Source organism: Trachinotus anak, unplaced genomic scaffold (genome assembly GCF_046630095.1).
Source record: "Trachinotus anak isolate AG129_WGS33_773 ecotype Australia unplaced genomic scaffold, CSIRO_AGI_Tana_v1 ptg000007l, whole genome shotgun sequence".
In the NCBI taxonomy this organism is placed as follows: domain Eukaryota; kingdom Metazoa; phylum Chordata; class Actinopteri; order Carangiformes; family Carangidae; genus Trachinotus; species Trachinotus anak.
The window spans coordinates 23592184-23609739 of NW_027273858.1; the positions used below are offsets into that span (position 1 = coordinate 23592184).

General features: G+C 36.9%; 1 protein-coding gene and 1 long non-coding RNA gene across 5 annotated transcripts; one reads left to right on the forward strand and one right to left on the reverse strand.

Moving 5' to 3' along the window:
- Window positions 1-390: 390 nt before the first annotated feature.
- On the reverse strand, window positions 391-2386 carry LOC139622460 (uncharacterized). 2 transcript variants are annotated; one of them, XR_011691284.1, is made up of 4 exons: window positions 1268-2386; window positions 971-1062; window positions 745-855; window positions 391-499 (listed from the first exon to the last, which is right to left on the reverse strand). It is a non-coding gene; the product is annotated as an uncharacterized lncRNA (long non-coding RNA). The 2 variants fall into 2 exon arrangements; XR_011691283.1 differs by having other exon boundaries at window positions 971-1072.
- Window positions 2387-2477: 91 nt separating this feature from the next.
- On the forward strand, window positions 2478-8443 carry LOC139623343 (uncharacterized). Of its 3 annotated transcripts, XM_071481495.1 has the most exons (8): window positions 2478-2757; window positions 4042-4125; window positions 4425-4513; window positions 4770-4937; window positions 6705-6801; window positions 6936-7048; window positions 7357-7549; window positions 7750-8443. In XM_071481495.1, exons 3-8 carry the CDS (start codon window positions 4454-4456, stop codon window positions 7923-7925), a joined length of 807 nt encoding a protein of 268 aa, XP_071337596.1. In that variant the 5' UTR covers window positions 2478-2757; window positions 4042-4125; window positions 4425-4453; the 3' UTR covers window positions 7926-8443. The 3 variants fall into 3 exon arrangements, with proteins under 3 accessions (XP_071337596.1, XP_071337595.1, XP_071337597.1); XM_071481494.1 differs by lacking the exon at window positions 2478-2757 and having other exon boundaries at window positions 4044-4177; window positions 4423-4513; XM_071481496.1 differs by lacking the exons at window positions 2478-2757; window positions 7357-7549 and having other exon boundaries at window positions 4044-4177; window positions 4423-4513.
- Window positions 8444-17556: the final 9113 nt, after the last annotated feature.

Sequence of the window (17556 nt, forward strand, 5' to 3'; positions counted from 1 at the left end):
AGACTTACGTCATCTTCACTAGTTTCACCATTCCTGATTAGCTTCTCATACTGTGTTCCTGAATGTATATCATTAAAAACACCACTGGGTGATACATTTCTTGCTAAAGCTGTCTGGGGATTTTCAAGAATGTCCTTAATTTGGGAGGATAAATTCAAAACAAGAAAATATGATCCATTTTTCAGATTAGTGTCTGCATCAAATGGCATGTTACATATGTGTACAACTGTGTCTGATCAGCAGTACCCTTACCTATGTAGCTTGTGCATCCAGAACAGTAAAAATGTGATTCACATTGTCCATACTGTCCATAGGCCTTATGGAACAGGTAAGAAGTTGCAGGCATTAATCCTGGGAAATGTTCACTGAACATTTTGAGAAGATGTTCGAGAGCTGTCCCTGTCAGGTTGTGTCTCAAGATGTAGGTCATCAAAAGAAGCAGACTCTGTCCTTTGGAGAGCGGTGCCCCTGGGTAGAGGAGCTCATCCCCTTCGGAGTCCTAGAAAGGAACATATCAGTAATTAGAGCCAGCATTTAATATCCAGCTATACTACATTTGTAACCAAAGTGTAACTAAATTGTCCAAAGTATACTGTGCTCACAGTTTATGCATTCTGTCATTCAGTCAATCAGTATAATTACAGTGCTTTTACATTAAGCGAGATATCTGTGAACATGACTTTGAAGATGATATAGTGTACACATCCCTTACAATGCCACATTGTGTATGTTTCATTAAAGTACCTGTGATGCATTATAGTTTGGACTTTGAGCTGGTTGAGGTACATCAGGTACTGGTTGCAAATTGGCAGTATGCTCCTGGTGTCCTCCGGTTTCCATTTGGTCTTTGTAAATCTATGGAATATATAGTATATCTGTGTAATAAATTACTATGAGTGTTTCAACAACAACATTCACATGAAAGAATACATGTTCCAAACAATTTGGACCTATAACAATTTGTAATGACCTGGTTTCTCTTTGCTTCATTGTAACCTTCCTCAGCAGTTACAAGTGACTCTGTCTGGTGAGGCAGTGCCCTGAAATCACTGTCTGATCCATCTGCAACAGACTAAATATTTATTTTGAGCAATTATTTAGCATTGTGACATATGGCAGATATAAACTGAATTTTCAGAAAAACACATTACTGTCAGAAAGCACTACAGAGGTGTAAGTGAAATGCAACATATATGAATAATGGACCACTCAATATTTGAAAGGATTTAATAAAGACAAAATCTTAACATAAATATCATATACCTACCCAGACAGACACATCTTGTATTTGACTTTCAGTTCTGGGTCTTTTAGCAGGTCCTGGGCAATGGGAATTTTGTACACTGGCATCCTCATCATCATTGCCGTGAACAGGGAACTTGAACTGCGATATAAAATTATGTCAAGGAATTTTAAAAGGAAGGAATTTTTAGGAAGGAAGTTCACATACTAAGGGATGTTCACATCATGTCATAACTTAGTGTTGTATAGACTTCTTAGCAGCATTAAATGTGTTGTTTACTTCTTATTAGTTTTGCAAGTTTTAGACTGTTTATGACGCTGACTGTATTTAGCTCAATAACGGAAAATCTCTATATAGCTGAATTTTGTGTACACTGATACTTGACCACAACAACCACAGTACAAGATACAGCATATATGCTGAATAGATATATCTATTATAACCATGTAACACAGAAAATTTATTTTACAGTGTATTCCTTTTCCAGTATGCACTTGTTCTTGGGATATCTGACTCACTGGTAGAAACAAACTTTTTATAAACTACTCGGGCATAGTTCTGCAAAGAGATTGAGAAAAGGACATGCTAGGTGTCTCAGATGTTGCAGGATGACAAGAATAGCATACCATCAGGAGGAAATTAATTGGATTTCTGGCAAATTGACATTGTATGGAGAGTGTCACCTGTCTCTTTGAGAAACAAAATAATTTTTAAAAATAAGTGAATTCAATGTTACCTCTTTATCTTTACCATGTCTCAATCGCCTGTGAGCTGTGGTTCTTGGAATGTTGTTTTCAGATTCCCGCAGATAGGATTAGTATTTCTTCATTTTGGTCACTTGCAAGTGACCAAGTGCGGCCTGTACAGGCCTAACAACAAAGAAAAAAGACTTGTTTTCGTGTAATTATGACCCTATCTTCACATGCTAATGTAAAACACACTGTCACCCTACCATACTTGCACTAACTGTTAACGCTCCAGAATAGGTTGCGCCTATAGCCTATAGCAAATAATTTATAACAACTAGGTAATCTAGTTAATGCAATATTCATGCCACAATATTCTACAACAACGAAGTTTTGCTGAAAAATACCAGATATAGCCTACCTTAAATGCAAGTAATTATTCAGGTGAATTTCCTCTTCGGAGACCACCAACGGTGTGTAATGCCGTTTAACCAATCAGAGTCAAGCTTTGCCGTATTCAAAATCGACATATCTTCCGGTGATGGGGAGACGTTAGGCTACTGAGTTCTTCTTGTGTAGTCTGTTGTAGTTGAGAGGAAGATAAAAACAATGGTATTTCCCAAATTTGGGCTGTTTTATTTCCCCGATACTAATTTGGTGAGAGTGGACAGCACGGACATAATTAGATGCGAGCACAGGAGGGAAGAAAACAGGGTAACCTCTCGACAGCAACTTGATAGTGAAGACGGCTATGTTGAAGTGTGTTTGCCTAGTCGCAGCAGAAATGGACAAGCTAAGACACTAGCGGTAAAATACTCTTTCTTGGAGGTAAGTTCACTATAGCCAATACAATACAATAACAGTGTTTAACTTGAAGTTTTTTTTTTTTACTTCTAAGGTGATAATGAGAATTTTAGTTAGCAGCGTAGCATAATGCTGTTGTTAGCACGATTCTGTTATATGTTAATGTGCTAATGTTTAATTGTGTATAAAAGAACTGAGTTATCATTTCATTATTATTATTATTAAACGAAGGAAATTTCTTAAACTGATATAAAGAGGGGCAGATGTGTTAAATGAAATTTCGTCCAAAAAAGGGTTTTATCATCTATCTAAGGGGGGGTCGGTTCAGATTAGCCACTCTTTAGACTATCTATTGAGGTTTTTCACCAGCCACGTCATAATGCCAATGCGTCTATGAGAATTTAACATAGGCAAAACTGCTCGTGGACTGCCATCAAGTTGAATGGTGGCGGTTTATAGAAATTCATGTAAGTGGGCGACAGCAATCATTTGTGAACGACTGCTTAATTAAACGCTGATTACAGGTATGACAACTATTTGTGTGTCAGTAGGTTGTTTTAATTGCCCGAAAAATTGAGGTGTTAAGTTATTTCAGTGCTAATTTCCCTGCTAAGTAACGTTAAACCGACAACTTTGGTTGCTAACTTTCTTACAAATTACATGGAATTTAAAGACCCATACTCATTTTGCACATTGCAGTACATGTCAGTGATGAACTTTAACATAGTTATTACACTCGTTTTGAACTATAAGCAACAGATTGCATAGCAAAGTGTCTAGCAGCGTGTCTCGCTGTCCCTGTAGCCTATAGAATTTGGCTGCAAGCAATAAAGATATCACAACAACATTAAACACACTTTTTGCCCAATAAATAGCAAAGTAGCATATTGTGACAGGCTATTGAATGCTTCAGTATGGGAAACCCTTTCATAATTTTCACTTTTATCAAGGTTTGACATGTTAATAGTGATTAAATCCGAAGACAAAAACAAAAAAATAACATAGGCTTGTACTGACTACCTTGACGTTTTGCCTACCTGCCAATCACGCACGTCACAATGGCTCCAAACGTCATCTGAAATACCTCAATAATGGCTCTCTGGTTTTGCATTGACTGTTTACATTTTTTGGTCATTGTTGTAGATCCAAAATAATTCTTACATTGTGTAGTTTTGAAAATATGTACCCTATTTAACCAATTTTGTACGAACAAGAGTGGGAGTCATAAAGGTTACAAATTCTTTGTAGTTGCAATCTGTAGTTCAGATATCCACAATGACAAATATCCACATGTCATTTTGTCTGCAGACAACTTTAAGGACATGGTAGGGAAAAAAAACAGCTTTCATCAGAAATGAAGACATCTGGCACAGCAGTGGCACCACATCAGCTGTGAGAAGAAAGTCTGCAGAGTCTACTGCCACACAAGATGAAAACAGACCAAAACTTGATTTCGCTTTTTTGACATGTCATTGAATAAAAACTGTTGCAATACGTAGTTATGGATGCCACAGTACTACACATCTATACATCCCAGATTATTTATCAATCTGTATATACTGCTAAATAACAATTACTTTTCTCATCTTACTGATTGTGAAGGAAATAAGAGGATCTTTCACTTGAAAATATGAGTTTATATATTTAGATAGTTTCTATATTGTCAATTACACATTTTCTCTCTGCTACAGAAAAAAAAAATAAAGGGACAGGAGGCCACATGATGTCTTCAGACGATGATGAGACTGACATATACACACCACCAGCCTTTGGAACAAGTGTGAGTTGATATTGGGAAAAGAGTATACAAATATTGCACACACTAGTTTAACCTATGATTAACACCCACCAGGCAAATCCATTTCTATGGAAAGTTCAATACATTGAGTGATAATATAGAAATCTATGTAGAATTTTACAGTTAAGAAGGTAAAGTCTACCTCGAGACATTTTCAGTTTCAACTTTGAACACTTCACTCCGCACTTGTTATTGTTTGTGCATATATTAATTTTACTTATTGTGGTCTTTGATTCAGAAACCAAAAATGATGAAGGCTGCAAAGGAGAGGGTTCTTTCGCAGCTAAAGTCTTCTCTGATGAATAAAAGGCCAAGGACATCCACCCCCTCACAGAGTGAGGAAGATGATGTAGACATAGACACCAATATGGACCTTTTTGATTCACCCCAAGCTTCTGGAACAGCTGTAAGTATATTGTATTTATAGCATAAAATATATACATAGTCGAAATTGCTAGTTCAGAAATTGTGTAGTAGCAACAAAGTTTGCGCAGAAACCATTTGTGGGAGAAAGTGAAGCCCAATATCAGAGTAGAGGCTGACAAAGAAATCAGTGGCGGCTGCTGGTTTCTTAAACAGGGGAAGCTCATTTTATGTGTTCATCATAAAACTTATATCGAAGCAAGGCAGTTACAAACAAAAGAAAAGTTTAATTTAGGCTGCTGTATGCCTAAAATATGCTTACCATACTGTACATAAGACAGACCCAGTCATGCAGTTCACTTTCTCATACCAGCAGACCTGAAAAGACCTGTTATGACCTCTCCCTAATTTCTGAATCAGCTTGCACGTTGGTCTGCCTTGCTGTCTAATTCCTACTCTCTCCTCGTAGGCTAAGCAAAAGTAAGCTACAGTTAAATGGCTTTGCCAAAATCATATGTACAATGTTAGCTGCCGTTATGCTAGGCTGGGCTTACTAGCACAGCAGATCCCACCTAGGCTACAACCACGCTGAATGACCTAAATGAATAAACAAACTGATGAAACAGAAACACATTGCAAACTCAAAACTATGATTATGTTTTTTTATTTACAGTGTAATATGTACAAACGTGTATGTAAACGAACGTGTGAAAATCGCTGTGGAAAGTAATGCATTTTGGACAGCACTTAAGCACACACTACTCTCACAGGAGTCCGCATGGAACTGAACCCTAATTCTCCCCCCCTTGTTTTTCAAACAAAGCAAGAGAAGTAGATGACTGGAGGAATTCCATGGTGTAGAGAGAGTTTTAGGTTAGAGGTTAGACACCACCTGCATTACATTCTATTTACAGAGTCCTTAGTTGACTCCTTGTCAATCAAGTCAATGATGACCCAGTGGAGATTTGTGATGGTGGCTTCATTGTTAAATTGACCACATTGGGTTTTATTTGATTTGGGTGAAGCAGCCTTATAGGAGGTAAAAGGAGGTCTGAGCCGTGGAAAAAGAAAGTTTGCATTTGTGGCGACTGCGTTCCCAGACTTGGTTGATTGGGATTTCATCTGAGCTAGTGTTAAGATAGGTGAAACTATGTCAAAGTACATTTTGAGATGCACTGTTGTAATCTCTAGTGGTGAGGTGTGTCCTGACCCATCTTTAGCAAGGAGAGGGCTCTGTCTGGAATGCCTGATACCACTTGGACCTTTTGGAGATATTGGGTGCCTAATTTAATGAAACACTGATAAAGAAAAAAAAACAATGAAATGATCAGCTTGTTTATTGCTGTAGTTGTTATGGATTTTTGGTTAGGCTGTCATATTGTATTTAGCTGTTGAGGACTTAGATGGTGTATCCTGTACTGTGGAGAAAGGATGTTATGTTCCTAGGGGACAACATGTAACATTCCAACAGTTACCAACCATTTGTGCATTGTAGTGATAGTAAAAGGAACTGGGGGGTGTTCCAATTAGGTGGTTAAGTGATAAACCTAGATAAGTTAAGCTGGAGAAAGTGGTAAACCTCGTAAGAGAGTAGCCTGTGTGTTCTGTTTAGTTTAGAGAATAACTTCCAGGCTCTTCTATTACCAGGTTTACCACTACCTCTATCTTAACTTACCCAGGTTTACCACTTAACCACCTACTTGAAATACCTCCGTAGTCTCTGTGAATTCTGCAACAAAAGGAAAAATACAAGAAATTGTATTCTTTTGTGTAACAAAATAAATGAATAAATTGTAACTTTAATTTATAGGACCCCTGCTTTAGGCAACAGGGAATGGAGAGTGGCCAGATGAATCAGGCACTAGAAAACATAGACAGGCACCAAGATGTGATGGATGCATTAAAAGGTATCTATAATGAAAAAGAAATGTTTTATATATTTGTGTATCTAAAATTTAGATGACATGATTTATGCATTTGGTAATTAGAAGTTATCGATGGCTGATGTCTTTATTTATTTATTTATTTTACTTTAATGCAGAAATACCCACCCTTGTCAAGTGTGTTAAGGAACTAACGACCACTATGCAGCGATTGCTACCTTCCTTTGACAGTGATACAAGTTCAGGGTCCTCCAGTCCTGCTCCAGAAATGGTGTGTTGTGCTGTGCTTCCCTTTCTAAAAGAATGACTTATTTTTACTATAGATTATCTTGTGTCATAAAATGAGCCTGCAATTTCCAAACAAGATGATACTCAATTATGCTTTTTGGGCAAATATCTGCAACCTGGGCACAATGATGGAAGTGACTGATGCTTCTATGTGGCTTTTCAGGTGCTGCGTGAAGTCACTACGCTTAGATATTAGTTCTTCACCAAGACAATCATCTGCTTTGAAAATTGCTGTTTCATTTTATATTGTTATTTCTTAATTAATCTGAGTATTTAATTTTCTGATCACAGATTTCCTTGGGCAACTCGGCAGTTGTGGTGAACCGAAAATGTTTCAAAAGATTGAACAGATCAAGGATGTCCCTTTTTGCCCAGGATTTAGCTGTTCTGGTCTTTGGTCGTGACATTCTAGCTTCCTCAAGCCTTACAGGCAATGGAAATCAAAAGGATCCATTAGATCCAGAAAAGCTGAATGCTCTTGTTGGTGTGTACAGAATAAATCTTATATTTTATTATTATTATCTATGGTTTTTATGTCTGTATTGTGACAGACTTTCAAGGATTGTGAGTGTGTAAAGGGACTAGAGTTAAAATATTGCATTAATTTAAAACAATACATTTGCCTGTGCTTATGTCTATGTAAATGGCATACCTTACAAATGTGTGTATTGTTTTTCCCTACAGATACAGTGATGTCTGAGTTCCCAGGAACAAGTACATCTGATGTGAGAGCTGTTATAAGACGAAAGTGCAACAATGAACATTTTTTTTTCAAAGAAGAAGGTGTAAGACACACACACACATGTGTCAGACCAGTGTGCACCAGTGTTTACATGTTCTATTGTTATCTCTTACTTTAGGCTGTATGTTTACATAAAAAATGTTATATACTTTACACATTTTACTACCTCACAATTAAATGTGGCTCTCGGTTGTTTGAAATTCTTTGCCAATGAAAGCTGGAAAAATCTTTATATATTTTTGAAAATATATATTTTTGTTTGCCCATTCTTTTTTTCAACTAATGGGCCTTGTCAACTTTTCACTTTTGTAATTTATAGTTTTTCTTTACTCAGTAGAGGTGTGTAAGAGCATTGTGATTGCACTCATTAGCGATTGTTAAAAAATACACTCAAGTAAGAGTTTAAGAACATTTTAACGAGTCTAAAAGTTCTTCTGTGCACCGTGTTAAATGCACTTTAAAAGTACTGTTTTGATATGTACTTAGTTTGCCATTAAGTGCTAATAAAAACATGTTGAAATACAACGAGGGGTGTATTGTAGCAATATTTTGAGACACTATTAAAATACACTATAATGTACTACATTTATGCTAATTTTCATGGCATTTTAAATGTATTTAAAGTAAAATGTGATGAAGGCCACATTTTAGTATAATAAATGTACATTTAGTTGTTCCATTTTAGCACAAAATAGTGCATTTAATTTAAAATTAAGTTGTCTTTAAGACTGTCTTGAAGTGCACTTAATACACTAATAGCTGTTCCAAAATAGCACATTTCAGTATGTACTTCTATAGCATGCTAGAAGTTCAATAAGTGCATGGCAAGAAAATACTACTTAAGTATATTTCTTTTCCACCTGGGAAAGCTTCACCAAAAACGCACAACTGAGCAGTATTCACTCACATTCAGTCATTTTAAGCCTACTGTATCCTAAGATTACTGTTTGATATCTGCCGACGTCAAAAACTCAAAAGCTTCACCAAAAACGCACAACTGAACAGTATTCACTCACATTCAGTCATTTTAAGCTGACTGTATCCTAAGATTACTGTTTGATATCTGCCGACGTCAAAAACTCAAAAACTTCACCAAAACCGCACAACTTAATAGTATTCACTCATCTGAGGCATTTTAAGCTGAATGTCTCCTATGATTACTATTTGATATCTGCCGACGTCAAAAACTCAAAAGCTTCACCAAAGACGCACAACTGAACAGTATTCACTCACATTCAGTCATTTTAAGCTGACTGTATCCTAAGATTACTGTCTGCTATCTGCCGACGTCAAAAACTCAAAAGCTTCACCAAAAACGCACAACTGAACAGTATTCACTCACATTCAGTCATTTTAAGATGACTATATCCTAAGATTACTGTTTGATATCTGCCGACGTCAAAAACTCAAAAGCTTCAACAAAAACGCACAACTGAACAGTATTCACTCACATTCAGTCATTTTAAGCCTACTGTATCCTAAGATTACTGTTTGATATCTGCCGACGTCAAAAACTCAAAAGCTTCACCAAAAACGCACAACTGAACAGTATTCACTCACATTCAGTCATTTTAAGATGACTGTATCGTAAGATTACTGTTTGATATCTGCCGACGTCAAAAACTCAAAAACTTCACCAAAAACGCACAACTGTTCATTTTGAACAGTATTCACTCATCTGAGTCCTTTTAAACTGAATGTATCCTAAGATTACTGTCTGCTATCTGCCGACGTCAAAAACTCAAAAGCTTCACCAAAAACGCACAACTGAACAGTATTCCCTCACATTCAGTCATTTTAAGCTGACTGTATCCTAAGATTACTGTTTGATATCTGCCGACGTCAAAAACTCAAAAACTTCACCAAAACCGCACAACTGAACAGTATTCACTCATCTCAGTCATTTTAAGATGACTGTCTCCTAAGATTACTGTTTGATATCTGCCTACGTCAAAAACTCAAAAGCTTCACCAAAAACGCACAACTGAACAGTATTCACTCACATTCAGTCATTTTAAGCCTACTGTATCCTAAGATTACTGTCTCCTATCTGCCGACGTCAAAAACTCAAAAGCTTCACAAAAAACACACAACTGAACAGTATTCACACATCTGAGTAATTTTAAGCTGACTGTATCCTAAGATTACTGTCTGCTATCTGCCGACGTCAAAAACTCAAAAGCTTCACCAAAAACGCACAACTGAACAGTATTCACTCACATTCAGTCATTTTAAGATGACTGTATCCTAAGATTACTGTCTCCTATCTGCCGACGTCAAAAACTCAAAAGCTTCAACAAAAACGCACAACTGAACAGTATTCACTCACATTCAGTCATTTTAAGCCTACTGTATCCTAAGATTACTGTTTGATATCTGCCGACGTCAAAAACTCAAAAGCTTCACCAAAAACGCACAACTGAACAGTATTCACTCACATTCAGTCATTTTAAGATGACTGTATCCTAAGATTACTGTTTGATATCTGCCGACGTCAAAAACTCAAAAACTTCACCAAAAACGCACAACTGTTCATTTTGAACAGTATTCACTCATCTGAGTCCTTTTAAACTGAATGTATCCTAAGATTACTGTCTGCTATCTGCCGACGTCAAAAACTCAAAAGCTTCACCAAAAACGCACAACTGAACAGTATTCACTCACATTCAGTCATTTTAAGATGACTATATCCTAAGATTACTGTTTGATATCTGCCGACGTCAAAAACTCAAAAGCTTCACCAAAAACGCACAACTGAACAGTATTCACTCACATTCAGTCATTTTAAGATGACTATATCCTAAGATTACTGTTTGATATCTGCCGACGTCAAAAACTCAAAAGCTTCAACAAAAACACACAACTGAACAGTATTCACTCACATTCAGTCATTTTAAGCTGACTGTATCCTAAGATTACTGTCTCCTATCTGCCGACGTCAAAAACTCAAAAGCTTCACAAAAAACACACAACTGAACAGTATTCACTCATCTGAGTAATTTTAAGCTGACTGTATCCTAAGATTACTGTCTGCTATCTGCCGACGTCAAAAACTCAAAAGCTTCACCAAAAACGCACAACTGAACAGTATTCACTCACATTCAGTCATTTTAAGATGACTATATCCTAAGATTACTGTTTGATATCTGCCGACGTCAAAAACTCAAAAGCTTCAACAAAAACGCACAACTGAACAGTATTCACTCACATTCAGTCATTTTAAGCCTACTGTATCCTAAGATGACTGTTTGATATCTGCCGACGTCAAAAACTCAAAAGCTTCACCAAAAACGCACAACTGAACAGTATTCACTCACATTCAGTCATTTTAAGATGACTGTATCCTAAGATTACTGTTTGATATCTGCCGACGTCAAAAACTCAAAAACTTCACCAAAAATGCACAACTGTTCATTTTGAACAGTATTCACTCATCTGAGTCCTTTTAAACTGAATGTATCCTAAGATTACTGTCTGCTATCTGCCGACGTCAAAAACTCAAAAGCTTCACCAAAAACGCACAACTGAACAGTATTCACTCACATTCAGTCATTTTAAGCTGACTGTATCCTAAGATTACTGTTTGATATCTGCCGACGTCAAAAACTCAAAAGCTTCACCAAAAACGCACAACTGAACAGTATTCACTCATCTGAGTCATATTAAACTGACTGTATCCTAAGATTACTGTTTGATATCTGCCGACGTCAAAAACTCAAAAGCTTCACCAAAAACGCACAACTGAACAGTATTCACTCACATTCAGTCATTTTAAGATGACTATATCCTAAGATTACTGTTTGATATCTGCCGACGTCAAAAACTCAAAAGCTTCAACAAAAAAGCACAACTGAACAGTATTCACTCACATTCAGTCATTTAAAGCCTACTGTATCCTAAGATTACTGTTTGATATCTGCCGACGTCAAAAACTCAAAAGCTTCACCAAAAACGCACAACTGAACAGTATTTACTCATCTGAGTCATATTAAACTGACTGTATCCTAAGATTACTGTTTGATATCTGCCGACGTCAAAAACTCAAAAGCTTCACCAAAGACGCACAACTGAACAGTATTCACTCACATTCAGTCATTTTAAGCTGACTGTATCCTAAGATTACTGTCTCCTATCTGCCGACGTCAAAAACTCAAAAGCTTCACCAAAAACGCACAACTGTTCATCTTGAACAGTATTCACTCATCTGAGTCCTTTTAAACTGAATTTATCATAAGATTTCTGTCTGCTATCTGCCGACGTCAAAAACTCAAAAGCTTCACCAAAAACGCACAACTGAACAGTATTCACTCATCTGAGTCATATTAAACTGACTGTATCCTAAGATTACTGTTTGATATCTGCCGACGTCAAAAACTCAAAAGCTTCACCAAAAACGCACAACTGAACAGTATTCACTCACATTCAGTCATTTTAAGATGACTGTATCCTAAGATTACTGTCTCCTATCTGCCGACGTCAAAAACTCAAAAACATCACCAAAAACGCACAACTGTTCATCTTGAAAAGTATTCACTCATCTGAGTCCTTTTAAACTGAATTTATCATAAGATTTCTGTCTGCTATCTGCCAACGTCAAAAACTCAAAAGCTTCACCAAAAACGCACAACTGAACAGTATTCACTCATCTGAGTCCTTTTAAACTGAATTTATCATAAGATTTCTGTCTGCTATCTGCCGACGTCAAAAACTCAAAAGCTTCACCAAAAACGCACAAGTGAACAGTATTCACTCACATTCAGTCATTTTAAGATGACTATATCCTAAGATTACTGTTTGATATCTGCCGACGTCAAAAACTCAAAAGCTTCAACAAAAAAGCACAACTGAACAGTATTCACTCACATTCAGTCATTTTAAGCCTACTGTATCCTAAGATTACTGTTTGATATCTGCCGACGTCAAAAACTCAAAAGCTTAACCAAAAACGCACAACTGAACAGTATTTACTCATCTGAGTCATATTAAACTGACTGTATCCTAAGATTACTGTTTGATATCTGCCGACGTCAAAAACTCAAAAGCTTCACCAAAGACGCACAACTGAACAGTATTCACTCATCTGAGTCATTTTAAGCTGACTGTATCCTAAGATTACTGTCTCCTATCTGCCGACGTCAAAAACTCAAAAGCTTCACCAAAAACGCACAACTGTTCATCTTGAACAGTATTCACTCATCTGAGTCCTTTTAAACTGAATTTATCATAAGATTTCTGTCTGCTATCTGCCGACGTCAAAAACTCAAAAGCTTCACCAAAAACGCACAACTGAACAGCATTCACACATCTGAGTCATATTAAACTGACTGTATCCTAAGATTACTGTTTGATATCTGCCGACGTCAAAAACTCAAAAGCTTCACCAAAAACGCACAACTGAACAGTATTCACTCACATTCAGTCATTTTAAGCTGACTGTATCCTAAGATTACTGTTTGATATCTGCCAACGTCAAAAACTCAAAAGCTTCACCAAAAACGCAAAACTGAACAGTATTCACTCATCTGAGTCATTTTAAGCTGACTGTATCCTAAGATTAATGTCTCCTATCTGCCGACGTCAAAAACTCAAAAGCTTCACCAAAAACGCACAACTGTTGATTTTGAACAGTATTCACTCATCTGAATCCTTTTAAACTGACTGTATCCTAAGATTACTTTTTGATATCTGCCGACGTCAAAAACTCAAAAGCCTCACCAAAAACGCACAACTGAACAGTATTCACTCACATTCAGTCATTTTAAGATGACTGTATCCTAAGATTACTGTCTCCTATCTGCCGACGTCAAAAACTCAAAAGCCTCACCAAAAACGCACAACTGAACAGTATTCACTCATCTGAGTCATATTAAACTGACTGTATCCTAAGATTTCTGTCTGCTATCTGCCGACGTCAAAAACTCAAAAGCTTCACCAAAAACGCACAACTGAACAGTATTTACTCATCTGAGTCATATTAAACTGACTGTATCCTAAGATTACTGTTTGATATCTGCCGACGTCAAAAACTCAAAAGCTTCGCCAAAAACGCACAACTTAACAGTATTCACTCATCTGAGTCATTTTAAGCTGACTGTATCCTAAGATTACTGTTTGATATCTGCCGACGTCAAAAACTCAAAAGCTTCACCAAAAACGCACAACTGTTCATCTTGAACAGTATTCACTCATCTGAGTCCTTTTAAACTGAATTTATCATAAGATTTCTGTCTGCTATCTGCCGACGTCAAAAACTCAAAAGCTTCACCAAAAACGCACAACTGAACAGTATTCACTCATCTGAGTCATATTAAACTGACTGTATCCTAAGATTACTGTTTGATATCTGCCGACGTCAAAAACTCAAAAGCTTCACCAAAGACGCACAACTGAACAGTATTCACTCACATTCAGTCATTTTAAGCTGACTGTATCCTAAGATTACTGTTTGATATCTGCCGACGTCAAAAACTCAAAAACTTCACCAAAACCGCACAACTGAACAGTATTCACTCACATTCAGTCATTTTAAGCTGACTGTCTCCTAAGATTACTGTTTGATATCTGCCGACGTCAAAAACTCAAAAGCTTCACCAAAGACGCACAACTGAGCAGTATTCACTCACATTCAGTCATTTTAAGCCTGCTGTATCCTAAGATTACTGTTTGATATCTGCCGACGTCAAAAACTCAAAAGCTTCACCAAAAACGCACAATTTAACAGTATTCACTCACATTCAGTCATTTTAAGCTGACTGTATCCTAAGATTACTGTCTCCTATCTGCCGACGTCAAAAACTCAAAAGCTTCACCAAAAACGCAGAACTTAACAGTATTCACTCATCTGAGTCATTTTAAGCTGACTGTATCCTACGATTACTGTTTCCTATCTGCCAACGTCAAAAACTCAAAAGCTTCACCAAAAACGCACAACTGAACAGTATTCACTCATCTGAGTCATTTTAAACTGACTGTATCCTAAGATTACTGTCTTCTATCTGCCGACGTCAAAAACTCAAAAGCTTCACCAAAAACGCACAACGGAACAGTATTCACTCACATTCAGTCATTTTAAGCTGACTGTATCCTAAGATTACTGTTTGATATCTGCCGACGTCAAAAACTCAAAAGCTTCACCAAAAACGCACAACTGTTCATTTTGAACAGTATTCACTCATCTGAGTCCTTTTAAACTGAATGTATCCTAAGATTTCTGTCTGCTATCTGCCGACGTCAAAAACTCAAAAGCTTCACCAAAAACGCACAACTGAACAGTATTCACTCACATTCAGTCATTTTAAGCTGACTGTATCCTAAGATTACTGTTTGATATCTGCCGACGTCAAAAACTCAAAAGCTTCACCAAAAACGCACAACTGAACAGTATTCACTCACATTCAGTCATTTTAAGCTGACTGTATCCTAAGATTACTGTCTCCTATCTGCCGACGTCAAAAACTCAAAAGCTTCACCAAAAACGCACAACTGTTGATTTTGAACAGTATTCACTCATCTGAGTCATATTAAACTTACTGTATCCTAAGATTACTGTTTGATATCTGCCGACGTCAAAAACTCAAAAGCTTCACCAAAAACGCACAACTGAACAGTATTCAGTCATCTGAGTCATTTTAAGATGACTGTATCCTTAGATTACTGTCTCCTATCTGCCGACGTCAAAAACTCAAAAGCTTCACCAAAAACGCACAACTGAACAGTATTCACTCACATTCAGTCATTTTATGTTGACTGTATCCTAAGATTACAGTCTCCTATCTGCCGACGTCAAAAACTCAGAAGATTCACCAAAAACGCACAACTGAACAGTATTCACTCATCTGAGTCCTATTAATCTAACTGTATCCTAAGATTACTGTTTGATATCTGCCGACGTCAAAAACTCAAACGCTTCACCAAAAACGCACAACTGAACAGTATTAACTCACATTCAGTCATTTTAAGATGACTATATCCTTAGATTACTGTTTGATATCTGCCGACGTCAAAAACTCAAAAGCTTCACCAAAAACGCACAACTGTTCATTTTGAACAGTATTCACTCATCTGAGTCCTTTTAAGCTGACTGTATCCTAAGATTACTGTTTGATATCTGCCGACGTCAAAAACTCAAAAGCTTCACCAAAAACGCAAAACTGAACAGTATTCAGTCATTTGATTTATTTTAAACTGACTGTATCCTAAGATTACTGTCTCCTATCTGCCGACGTCAAAAACTCAAAAGCTTCAACAAAAACGCACAACGGAACAGTATTCACTCACATTCAGTCATTTTAAGCTGACTGTATCCTAAGATTACTGTTTGATATCTGCCGACGTCAAAAACTCAAAAGCTTCACCAAAAACGCACAACTGAACAGTATTCACTCATCTGAGTCATATTAAATTGACTGTATCCTAAGATTACTGTTTGATATCTGCCGACGTCAAAAACTCAAAAGCTTCACCAAAAACGCAGAAATGAACAGTATTCACTCAACTGAGTCATTTTAAGCTGACTGTCTCCTAAGATTACTGTTTGATATCTGCCGACGTCAAAAACTCAAAAGCTTCACCAAAAACGCACAACTGAACAGTATTCACTCATCTGAGTTATATTAAAGTGACTGTATCCTAAGATTACTGTTTGATATCTGCAGACGTCAAAAACTCAAAAGCTTCAACAAAAACGCACAACTGTTCATTTTGAACAGTATTCACTCATCTGAGTCCTTTTAAACTGAATGTATCCTAAGATTTCTGTCTGCTATCTGCCAACGTCAAAAACTCAAAAGCTTCACCAAAAACGCAAAACTTTTGATTCTTAACAGTATTCACTCATCTGAGTCATTTTTAACTGACTGTATCCTAAGATTACTGTTTGATATCTGCCGACGTCAAAAACTCAAAAGCTTCACCAAAAACGCACAACTGAACAGTATTCACTCACATTCAGTCATTTTAAGATGACTATATCCTAAGATTACTGTTTGATATCTGCCGACGTCAAAAATTCAAAAGCTTCACCAAAAACGCACAACTGAACAGTATTCACTCATCTGAGTCATATTAAACTGACTGTATCCTAAGATTACTGTTTCCTATCTGCCGACGTCAAAAACTCAAAAGCTTCACCAAAAACGCAGAACTTAACAGTATTCACTCATCTGAGTCATTTTAAGCTGACTGTATCCGACGATTACTGTTTCCTATCTGCCAACGTCAAAAACTCAAAAGCTTCACCAAAAACGCACAACTGAACAGTATTCACTCATCTGAGTCATTTTAAACTGACTGTATCCTAAGATTACTGTCTCCTATCTGCCGACGTCAAAAACTCAAAAGCTTCAACAAAAACGCACAATGGAACAGTATTCACTCACATTCAGTCATTTTAAGCTGACTGTATCCTAAGATTACTGTTTGATATCTGCCGACGTCAAAAACTCAGAAGCTTCACCAAAAACGCACAACTGTTCATTTTGAACAGTATTCACTCATCTGAGTCCTTTTAAACTGAATGTATCCTAAGATTTCTGTCTGCTATCTGCCGACGTCAAAAACTCAAAAGCTTCACCAAAAATGCACAACTGAACAGTATTCACTCACATTCAGTCATTTTAAGCTGACTGTATCCTAAGATTACTGTTTGATATCTGCCGACGTCAAAAACTCAAAAGCTTCACCAAAAACGCACAACTGAACAGTATTCACTCATCTGAGTCATTTTAAGCTGACTGTCTCCTAAGATTACT

Excerpts from the sequence above, each read along its gene's own strand:
- LOC139623343 (XM_071481495.1), top strand. The coding sequence starts at position 4,454 with ATGATGTCTTCAGACGATGATGAGACTGACATATACACACCACCAGCC. Across the intron at positions 4,514-4,769 it reads CACCAGCCTTTGGAACAAGT|AAACCAAAAATGATGAAGGC; the intron begins GTGAGTTGATAT and ends TCTTTGATTCAG. Across the intron at positions 4,938-6,704 it reads CCCAAGCTTCTGGAACAGCT|GACCCCTGCTTTAGGCAACA; the intron begins GTAAGTATATTG and ends TTTAATTTATAG.